This window comes from Ruditapes philippinarum, unplaced genomic scaffold (assembly GCF_026571515.1).
Source record: "Ruditapes philippinarum isolate M1 unplaced genomic scaffold, ASM2657151v2 ctg11358_1_1_1_1, whole genome shotgun sequence".
Lineage (NCBI taxonomy): Eukaryota > Metazoa > Mollusca > Bivalvia > Venerida > Veneridae > Ruditapes > Ruditapes philippinarum.
The window spans coordinates 16,528-28,710 of record NW_026859999.1 but is presented as its reverse complement, the minus strand read 5'-3'; the positions used below and the strand labels follow the sequence as shown (position 1 = coordinate 28,710).

Below are 12,183 nucleotides of genomic sequence, written 5' to 3'. Positions count from 1 at the left end.
CATAGACATATATAGTTTATCTTTTTACTGTTTGTTACTATTTCATAAATAAATATCTTGGGATATTTACAGGTAAGTTATATTTTATGATTTAGGGTTATAGAATGTGTTAATTGTAAAATTAAATAAGTGTAAAATAAAAAGAGTTAATTGATATTTACTTGTTTACTCACCTGTAGGCTTAGGATATGTAAATGTAACCTTGATAAGCTGATACAAACATATGTTATATAGTAATTTATATAATATTCTATGATTGCAGATAGGCAATATATATTATTATTCATGTTTATATTGTTTGTTTACAATTCATAAATAAATATATTGGAGTTGGACCTTTGGTATCATTTTGGTAAATACAAACCAGTACAAATAAATCCTGACTAAGCTAGTCAAATTAGACATATTCATTTTGGAATTTTCAACATTTAAATTAATTTCTGCAATAAAAGCTTTTTTTTATTTATAACTGCAAAAAAAAAAAATGTTAACCTTTAAGATTAATGGTTGCTGTTTAAGATAATTTATAAAATGGCATGGAATTTGAATTAACTTGAGATTAAATAAAAAAAAAATTTAAAATCTTGATTTATCTTTACAGCAAGACTAAACTGTATATTTTTTATACCATCTGCTATTTTTGAGCTTACCTTTTCTTTACACTCTCGACTGATGCTGAATTTTCAAGTGTGATTTTTTTCACTAGACTTGTGTATCTGTCAGCAGCTTCTTTCATGTTGACAGCTGTAGGTCTGGCTGATACAAGGTACTGTAGTTTTGATGCCACATATGAAGCAACATCGTCAGTATTAGTGAAGTCTGTGTCAATCAACTCTACTGCTAAACTTAGACAACCAACAATGGCAATAGCTGGAGCACCACGCACCTATAATGATTCATAGTTACTTTACCCTGGTGTTCCTCATTGAAACTTGCGTAAACTTTTTTTTTATTTTTGGCCTCATTAACTTGAATTAATAATTGTATTATTGAAGCCTAATTTAATCATTCTATTACTACCCTTGGCAGTAAAAGGTGAATGGACAAATACTCTAGTGGCTGCGCTATTATTCAGTGAAATTTTTAACAAATATATGCAACATATAAATTAATACATAGAAATATCTGACAAATTTGCAGAAATATATAACTGTATGTCAAATTCTTTAAATTATTCTTCTGCAGTCATAAAGGAGGCAAACAATAAAAATGTCCCATGCATGTCAAGTCAACATCATGCCCCTAAATATTCGATTTTCAAGCATAAAGTTGTCATAATTTTCTTCATTGCGATTCCGGCAGAGAAATTAATTTCCAGCCAGATATTAGGTCATGGTACAATGGCTGATGAGACCAAGCATGTACAGTAACTATAATATCTTGGACAATGGACTGACCCTAATGCCCCAGTACTATAGTACTGGCAGCTTATGGACCCTATTACCTATCCTCATCATCCCAAGGCTCTAGTTGGGCCATTACTCCCTTAGTCCCATCAATAAGAACATCATAAACTAGAACTCCGCGAGTCGGATGTGTCGCCTTGTGAACAATATAGTTTAGGAGAAATGGCCAGGACAAAAATGAAATATGAAAATTAACAAAGGGCAATAACTCAAACAAGAAACATGGCAATGCCATGAAACCAGGTTTTCAATTATCACCATTGTAGATAAATATGTTGTATTTGAAATACAAATACAAGCAACAAACAATGTAGCTATGTGCAATGTAAAACATGAATAATGTAGGAGGAATTGCCACAGAGGAAGTGTTCACTATAATTATATTCTGTATAAGGAAAAAAAAAAAAGGGCCATAATTAAATAAAAAATTATTCAATCACAAAATCCCGACAATATGCTCCAGGGCACTGGATGACAAAGCTACTGTGAAAGTTTGAACAAAATCCGTTGAGAAATGTAGGAGTTCAGCACAGAATTTTTTTTTCACTATATATTCTGTATAAGGAAAAATAACAAAGGGCCATAATTAGGTCAAATATTATCCAATCACAAAACCCCTATAATGTGCGCCAGGGCACTTGATGACAAAGCCTCTGTGAAAGTTTGGTCAAAATCTGTTGAGAAATGTAGGAGAAGTTGCGCATGGTAAAAATTGTTCACTATATAATCTGTATAAGGAAAAAAAACAAAGGGCCATAATTAGGTCAAATATTATCCAATCACAAAACCCCGATAATGTGCTCCAGGGCATTTGATAACAAAGCTTCTGTGAAAGTTTGGTCAAAATCTGTTGAGAAATGTAGGAGAAGTTGCGCATGGTAAAAATTGTTCACTATATAATCTGTATAAGGAAAAAACACAAAGGGCCATAATTAGGTCAGATATTATACAATCACAAAACCCTGACAATATGCCCTAAGGCACTTGATGACAAAGCCTCTGTGAAAGTTTGGTCAAATTCCGTTGAGAAATGTAGGAGGAGTTGCGCACAGAAAATTGTTCACTATATATCCTATATAAGGAAAAAAACAAAGGGCCATAATTAGGTCAAATATTATCCAATCACAAAACCCCGACAATATGCCCCAGGGCACTTGATGACAAAGCCTCTGTGAAAGTTTGGTCAAAGTCCATTGAGAAATGTAGGAACAGTTGGGCACAGAAGAAATTATTCACTATATATTCTATATAAGGAAAAAACAAAGGGCCATAATTAGGTCAAATATTATCCAATCACAAAAACCCCGACAATATGCGCCAGGTCACTTGATGACAAAGCTTCTGTGAAAGTTTGGTCAAAATCCGTTGAAAAATGTAGGAGGAGTTGCGCACAGAAGAAATTGTTTACGCCCGCCCGTCCGCCCATCCGCCCGCCGCCCGCCGCCGCCGCCGACATACCTCAATCTAATAACCAGTTTTTTCCTTCGGAAAAACCTGGTTAAAAATAAGAAGTGCAAAGCAGCAGTTTCTGTGCACTGCACTTCTTATCAATAAGATCTATCATCCTATGAAGTTTCAAGTACATAGCTTTTATAATTTATGAGAAATGGCCTGGACAAAAATAAAGTATGAAAATTAATAAAGGGTAATAACTCAAAGAGTACCGGTTCTTGTGCACTGCACTTCTTCTTAATGAGATCTATCATCCTATGAAGTTTCATGTCCGTAGCTTTTATACTTTAGGAGAAATAGCCTGGACAAAAATAAAGTATGAAAATTATTAAAGGGCAATAACTAAAAAAATAAGAAATGCAGAGTACCGGTTCTTGTGCACTGCACTTCTTCTTAATGCGATCTATCATCCTATGAAGTTTCAAGTCCATAGCTTTTATACTTTCGGAGAAATGGCCCGGACAAAATAAAGTATGAAAATTAACAAAGGGCAATAACTCAAAAAATAAGAAATGCAGAGTACCAGTTCTTGTGCACTGCACTTCGTTTTAATAAGATCTATCATCCTATGAAGTTTCAAGTCCATAGCTTTTATACATTAGGAGAAATGGCCCAGACAAAAATAAAGTATGAAAATTAACAAAGGGCAATAACTCAATAATTAAGAAGAGCAGAGTACCATTTCTTAACTTTTATACTTTCGGAGAAATGGCCCGGACAAAATAAAGTATGAAAATTAACAAAGGGCAATAACTCAAAAAATAAGAAATGCAGAGTACCAGTTCTTGTGCACTGCACTTCGTTTTAATAAGATCTATCATCCTATGAAGTTTCAAGTCCATAGCTTTTATACATTAGGAGAAATGGCCCAGACAAAAATAAAGTATGAAAATTAACAAAGGGCAATAACTCAATAATTAAGAAGAGCAGAGTACCATTTCTTGTGCACAGCACTTCTTCTTAATGAGATCTATCATCCTATGAAGTTTTAAGTCCATGGCTTTTATAGTTGAAGAGAAATGGCCCAGACAAAATTAAAGTATGAAAATTAACAAAGGGCAATAACTCAAAAATTAAGAAGTGCAGAGTACCGGTCCTTGTGCACTGCACTTCGGGTTATTGAAAGAAGCATGCATACCAAGTTTGAAGTCAATCCGACCTATAGTGACTGAGTTATGCTCTGGACAAGCTTTAGGGGACGCCGACACAAACAACAACAAAAGTAACCCCTATATGTCGCCTTTTCAAGGCGACACAATGGCAGTGTGGCCAATTGTTTAACACTCTGGACTAGCAACACTCTAGACAAGCAACGCTTTGGACAAGTAATCTAAGTATTGCTGGCCATGCGAAGTCATAACTCCTTCAGGAGCAAGCTGTTGTTTCTGTAAGCATTAAACTTTACACTCATTGCTAAGTACTGGCTGGTTGGTTCCAGGAACTGATTCAATAAGCTTATAGATTTCAACACAATCAAAATTAAATAAATTTGTATAAACTAATAATGACATTAGTAAACTCATCATCTTGTATGTTACAAAGTTTGCAGGTGTTGGTCAACTGTTTTCCTAGTCAAAGTTTTTAATATGTTTACTGCTTCAACAGTTCAAATATATTGATGTTAGATACTAAGATTTATTGCATTATCAATTACAGTAAACTTGTACATGTAGAACACTAGTCCTTCATTGAAAGGCATCGCATTTTCTTTTTCTACAGTTTGACGTTTATCAGAAAAATGCCAAGCAGATTTGACCAATGTAAACAAGAGCTGTCAGAGGACAGCCAATGCTCGACTATTTGATTAGAGTTGTCACAAGGATGTTTCCTGAGTATAAAAAGGGGCATAAATATGTAAATAAGTAAATTGAAGTTATGGGACCTGTGCCAAAACATGTTTAAAAAAATCACAGTGAAAATGTATGTTAAGTTTCATTCAATTCCCTTCAGTAGTTAGGGAGATACCAGCTTACAAGCAAAAAGTTTACCATGAGTTCCATCGAGTATAAAAAGGGGCATAAATTTGGAAATAAGCAAATCAGAGCTATCCGATGACAGCATGCTCGACAATTAGAACAGTTATCAAAATAATGGCATTGGACTAATGGAAAGGACAGGGATTGAATACAGGTCTACCTTTTGACAGACCAGCACTCTACCTGTGCGCTAGCAAGGCTGGTTTAGTGGAAATGCATTTTATATTTATCAGAATATTATTATGTACATGACTTTTGAAAAGAAGTTTGAAGTACTGCAAGTGAAAATTGAAATATTTAATCAAAATGATGCAGTTATATATGACTTTTTATTAGTATTTATGAATATATAAAATGGAAGATGCCGTCATAAGCTTAAGTTACCAATAAGAATCTGAATATCAACAAGGGTGCCATAGTCACAAAATACGCCCGTTTACGAAAAAGCTTTAGATGGAGATGGGGGCATTATGGATAAGTGTTATCTAGCAAGCAAGTTTTTATTCTTGGCACTGTGTTGTTAAATGAACCTTAAAACAAATCAATAGGGAAGATATGCACAGAATGTGTGACCTTGACCTTGGTCGCAGGGACCTGAATTTTATGCACGGCACTCAGCCTCACAATGATAAACATTTGTGCCAAATTATATTGAAATCCCTCTATGCATGTAGAAGTTTTGCTCCAGACAAGTGTTTTTCTATGAGCTCTAACTGTGACCTTCACCTTTGACCTAGAGACTTGGTTTATGTGCAGGGCACTACGTCTCATGGTGGTGAACAATTCTATAAAAGTAACATTAAAATTCCTCCATGCATGTAGAAAATATGCTCCGGACAACATCTGGATATTTAATCATCTCCAGTGACCTTGACTTTGCAAATATTAACCTAAATTAAATGTGTAACACCTGTAGTCATGATAGTTACCATTTGTGCTACAATCCATCAATAAATGATGACTAAATGGTCCCTATAACCATCTTCAAATTTTTATCTGAACTTTGACCTCTATGTGTAACCTTGACTTTGGTCGCAGGGATCTGAATTTTGCATGCGACACTCAGCCTCACAATGGTGAACATTTGTGCCAAGTTATATTTGAAACCCCCTATGAATGTAGAAGTTTTGATCCGGACAAGCGTTTTTCAATGAGCTCTAAGTGTGACCTTGACCTTTGACCTGGAGACCTAGATCATGCATGGAGCAATACATATCATGGTGGTGAACATTTCCATAAAGTATTATAAAAATTCTTCCATACATGTAGGAGATATGCTCCAGACAAAATCTGGATATTTCACCATCTTTAGTGACCTTGACCTTGCATATATTGACCTAAAGTACATGTGTCACAGCCGTAGTCATTATAATGACCATTTGTGTTACAATCCCTCAATAAATGATGATTAAATCGTCCCTATACACATCTTCATATTTTTATCTTTTTTTAAACGGGCGTATAAAAAGTACATGTAATTTTAATAACTAAAAAAATTCTGATTTAAGATTTTATTCTAGGGAAATACATTTCATTACAATTCTTAATCTTTGAATGAGCTGAACTGATATTTACTTGAAAATTAAAATATAAATTAAATTTCTATGAGAAATTATTTACATTTGATAAGGTAATTACTGTATGATCTTTATGAACAAATACCAAGTCTACAGAACACCATAGTTATCACAGTTAAGAATCTTGACCAATGAATGAAACATGTGTAAATAAATGTTACATTCTTTAGAACATACTCAAGTCCAAGAAAGAGGATTATTTTCATGCCCTTTGATTAAATTCTATTTTTAGAATTGAAAGTGAAAATAGATCAAGGGGAGTAATTGTGTAAGTCATTTATGAACAAAGTAATAACTTTGTTGTCTCCCTTTGATTAAATTCTATTTACAAAATCTGGATATTTCATCATCTTTAGTGACCTTGACCTTGTATATATTGACCTAAATTATATGTATCACAGCCATAGTCTTGATAATGACCATTTGTGTTACAATCCCTCAATAAATGATGACTAAATGGTCCATATACACATCTTCATATTTCTATCTGAACTTTGACCTCTATGTGTGACCTTGACCTTGGCCGCAAGGACCTGAATCTTGCACGCGACACTCCGCCTCACAATGGTGAACATTTGTGCCAAGTAATATTGAAATCCCTCTATACATGTGGAAGTTTTGCTCCGGACAAGCATTTTTCAATGAGCTCTAAGTGTGACCTTGACCTTTGACCTAGAGACCTGGTTCATGTGCGCGACACTGCTCCTCATAGTGGTGAACATTTATATGAAGTTTCATTAAAATCCCTCCATACATGTAGGAGATATGCTCCGGACAAAATTGGACGCCGTCCGCCCGCACGCCTGCCCGCCCGCCAGGGGCGTTCCCATAATACGTCCCGTTTTTCAAACGGGCGTATGAAAAAGCAAATAAACATTTGAACAAAGCAAAAACACTTTTGAACAAAGTACACTTTCGGTCAAATTGTAATGTGTAAAGGTGTCTTAATAAAGATGTGAATAATTATGATAGCAAAAGTATATACTTCTGTACACAAGAGTACACATTAATTATAAAAAGGCCTCTACCTATGAACAAAAATGTGTAAAAAGATTAAATTATCAGGAACCCTTATTTTTGTTTATAAAAATATATGCAACAAATACCTTTTAAAATCAAGGAACAAGTCAGCAGTTTTGTATTGGACGTGTTGGAGTTTGAATGGACAGTCATGTGACATACAATTATGACCCTTCATGCATATTTGAAGTTTCAAATCAAAATATCTGATAGTTATTGAGATATGTTAAACTTACATGTAAACATTGACCAAGAGACTAAGTAAACAAGAAACATGGCAATGCCATGAAACCTGAGGTTTTCAATTATCACCATTGTAGATAAATATGTTTTATTTGAAATACAAATACAAGCAACAAACAATGTAACTATGTGCACTGTAAAACATGAATAATGTAGGAGGATTGCCACAGAAGAAGTGTTCACTATATATTCTGTACAAGGAAAAAAAACAAAGGGCCATAATTAGGTCAAATATTATCAAATCACAAAACCCCGACAATATGTGCCAGGGCACTTGATAACAAAGCTTCTGAGAAAGTTTGGTCAAAATCCGTTGAGAAATGTAGGAGGAGTTGCGCACAAAAGAAATAGTTCACTATATATTCTTTATAAGAAAAAAAAACAAAGGGCCATAATTAGGTCAAATATTATCTAATCACAAAACCCCGACAATATACTTCAGGGCACTTGATGACAAAGCTTCTGCAAAGTTTGGTCAAAATCCGTTGAGAAATGTAGGAGGAGTTCAGCACAGAAGAAATTGTTCACTATATATTCTATATAAGGAAAAAAAACAAAGGGCCATAATAAGGTCAAATATTATCCAATCGCAAAACCCCAACAATATGCCCCAGGGCACTTGATGACAAAGCTTCTGTGAAAGTTTGGTCAAAATCCGTTGAGAAATGTAGGAGGAGTTGCGCACAGAAGAAATTGTTCACTATATATTCTATTTAATGAAAAAAACAAAGGGCCATAAATTAGGTCCAATATTATCCAATCGCAAAACCCCTGACAATATGCCCAGGGCACTTGATGACAAAGCTTCTGTGAAAGTTTGGTCAAAATCCGTTGAGAAATGTAGGAGGAGTTGCGCACAGAAGAAATTGTTCACTATATATTCTATATAAGGAAAAAAAACAAAGGGCCATAATTAGGTCAAATATTATCCAATCGCAAAACCCCAACAATATGCCCAGGGCACTTGATGACAAAGCTTCTGTGAAAGTTTGGTCAAAATCTGTTGAGAAATGTAGAAGGAGTTGCGCACAGAAGAAATTGTTTACGCCCGCCCGCCCACCCGCCCGTTCGCCCATCCGCCCGCCGCCGACATACCTCAATCTAATAACCAGTTTTTTCCTTCGGAAAACCTGGTTAAAAGGGGGAGATAAATCAGCCTAAATAAATGACACAGATATGAGTGCTGTTCAGTGATGATTATTTATGACCACAATATACATATGAAGTTTCAAGTTTGTATCTTTAATAGTTTCAGAGATATGCAAAACTTGCATGTAAAATTTAACCAAGACAAGAGCGATCAGTGATCACATGTGTCGCCTCATGATGGCCAATTTCATGTTGGGACAAGTTTTGTGACAGACGGACAGACAGACGAACAGTGCACAACTAGACTTGGTACTGATCATTCCTGTAAAGTTTGGATAAAATTTCACCAGTAGTTTATGAGGAGTAGTCCGGTCAAGCTTTTGTGTATCTGGCAACACACAGAAAAAAAACACCTATTTATCAAAGGGCCATAACTCGGCCAAAATCATTCAACCGGAAAACCTGTGCAATATGCGCAAGGACTTGAGCTACACATCAATCCTGTAAAGTTTCATTGAAATTGCATTAGTGGTATAAGAGAAGTAGTTCCGACAAACTTTAAAAAAAAATATTAAAGGGCCATAACTCTGACAAAAATTATTGAACCGGAAAATGCTGACAATATGCACAACAAGACTTGGTACTGATCATTCCTGTAAAGTTTGGATAAAATTGCACCAGTAGTTTATGAGGAGTATTTCGGACTAGCTTTTGTGTATCTCAGGCAACACACAGAAAAAAACACCTTTTTATCAAAAGGCCATAACTCGGCCAAAAATCATTCAACCGGAAAACCCGTGCAATATGCATAAGGACTTGAGCTACAGATCAATCCTGTAAAGTTTCATTGAAATTGCATAAGTGGTACAAGAGAAGTAGTTCGGACAAACTTTAAAAATAAAATTATTAAAGGGCCATAACTCTGACAAAAATCATTGAACCGGAAAATGCTATGAGGAGTAGTATGGACAAGTTTTGTGACGGACGGACAGACAGACAGACGGACGACGGAGAAGTGATCCCTATATGTCACCACTTCTCTGTAGAGGCGACACAAAAAGGAGATTTTTTTAGTACAAAAGGGAGCATAATTCAGTCAAAATCAAGGCAAAGTAATGGATCTTGAGATGTGACCTTCAATTATGACCCTAAGTACATGATGATTGTGTAAAATTTCAAGTAAATAAAAATTATCTTTAATAGTTCTTCAGACCTTTAACCTTTAACCAAAATTTCTAAGTTTCAGCGAAGCAAATAAATCTGTAAATATTGCAGGCAGAGTTATGCAACTTTGCAAACTGATGTACATTGTTACTATAAAAAAGTATTGTAAATTTCAATTGAATATCACAAACAATAATTGAGATATTTGACTTTACAAAAAATTTACCCCGGTAACCAAAATTTCTAAGTTAAAAAGGGGCATAATTCTGTAAATATTGTATGAGAGTTATCCAACTTGTCAATCTGATGTACATTGTTACTGTAAGTATTGTAAGTTTCAATTGAATATCTCAAGCAATAATTGAGATATTTGACTTAACAAAAAACTTTAACCAACGCAGACGCCGGGGCGACTGCAATAGCTCTCCATATTCTTCGCATAGTCGAACTAAAAACAGCTTCAAATCCGCGGTTTATGTCTAAATATTTGGACTAGTAGAACACATCATTGCACCAGGCAGATAAACACAAATAACAAAAAAATCACTGTACCCCGTCTTGCAAATCTTTATTGCAAACATTTCATGTAGCCCTATAAATATAATATGATATTGCTTTGAGATATTTTTACTTCTTGGCAAGGTCCATAATCAGGTCCATTATAAACTACATGTATCATGGTTTGACCGGTTTTCGATACCATAAGGTTTTAACTTAGTATATTGTAAATAAAACTAACTCGAAAAATAAATCAAGAAGATAACCTTTTATTTATGCCTATTTAAACTTCAATAAGACTGATTTTATAATCAAAATAACATTTAATCAATCCAACATTTAAACTTTTATAGTCCCTATCAAACTACGTCGCCATTTGCAATATTTACATGTTTTCGATACTTTTTCTACCTTCATAACAAAGAGTACTAGTATACAGTCACTGTCCAAAAATATATTCCAATCTTAGAAAAAACAACATTGGCACTTCATAGGCCTATCCTAATAGCTTACATATTAGCTTACTCTTCTGTAAAACTGTTTTTATGGCATGGGCAAATAAATTCATCATGGAGTCTGACTACTGACTGCTTACAGCAATACTTTAAGTGTGTCCAATGACCACATTCTGGATAGTCACGTTGAGCCCATTTAGTAAAGACAACTGATATACAATTTCTAAGTTCTATTGGTTGAAACCTAGAGCAAACACAACACTTTTCTTCTTCTGTATTATCTTCTTCTGAAAAGTAGTTAGAGACAACATATGGAGACGTGATTTTTGATTTCCTTGAGGAACAAGGCTGGGGACTCGGTTCACGTTTCCTTTTATTGCTGGTTGAAGTAAGTGATACACACTTTTGCTTTTTCCCACTAACACTTTTTAATGATGATTTATTTTTCATTTCAGATTTATGAGCAATAATTTGTTGCTGGACAGTGGGTGAAGAAATGCATTTGCCTGAAACTAAACCACTGATAGTTTTGTTTTGTTTTTTATGTTCAAATGTTTGTTTATCTGAAATGAATTTTTCAGCATTTTTGAAAAATTCAGTAGGCATTGGAACATCTTTTGCTGGAGCAAGTTCAGTTGTTACAGATTCTGGAGCTGTGTAAGCCTTTGAAGGAGCAAGTTGTGAATCCAAAATGGCATCCGGGTTAAATTTTTGCTACAGGGATGTATGTATGTCTAACAAATTAAACAATTGGGCTAATATTTTATTGTGTAACATGCCTTTGAGTTTATACACTGTGATACAGCTACCAGACGGCCTCACAAAGGCTGAAAAGAGATTATTAGTAGTCACACTTGTGGCTTATTTGTTCTATTGTACTTTCCAGTCACATACTTCAGTGCATAAACTAAAAAGGTTAAAAATTGGAACGAATATTTTACCTGCATTTTTTTGATTGCATCCCATGCATCTTTAGTGTCACTCACTGATATATATATAGACTGAGAGGGTAAAAGTAACTGGTCAAGGATATCAAGTTGTCCTCTACGATACCTTATTGCTTCGAGCGTCATCACTGTTTATTTAATTTTACACTGATCCACGTTGTTTTTGTACGGGGGCAGTTGTTAATGGACATGTATAAAATTATAAAATGCTGATACTGAATGTTTATATTTTTGTTTTAAATAACAATATGATTCTTTATTCCTGTTTTTGTTATTGCTTTGAAAGAATGTTAATGTCTTCCGACGTGTAGATTTATTATTCAGAAAGTATTTTAAGAGCTTATCCCTTGTACTTG

The 12,183-nt window shown here is 34.6% G+C and overlaps 1 protein-coding gene across 1 annotated transcript; it reads right to left on the bottom strand.

Annotated features, from left to right (window-relative positions):
• Window positions 1–485: 485 nt before the first annotated feature.
• LOC132758588 (methylthioribose-1-phosphate isomerase-like) lies at window positions 486–12,183 on the bottom strand. Its single transcript, XM_060750275.1, has 2 exons — window positions 11,822–12,183; window positions 486–886 (listed from the first exon to the last, which is right to left on the bottom strand). The coding sequence occupies exons 1-2, from the start codon at window positions 11,951–11,953 to the stop codon at window positions 647–649; spliced, it is 372 nt and encodes a 123-aa protein (XP_060606258.1). The 5' UTR covers window positions 11,954–12,183; the 3' UTR covers window positions 486–646.

Bases quoted from the DNA above. Each gene is read 5' to 3' on its own strand.
- LOC132758588 (XM_060750275.1), bottom strand. From the start codon at position 11,953: ATGACGCTCGAAGCAATAAGGTATCGTAGAGGACAACTTGATATCCTT. The intron at 887-11,821 runs GTAAAATATTCG...GAATCATTATAG, and splicing joins ATGCAATCAAAAAAATGCAG to GTGCGTGGTGCTCCAGCTAT.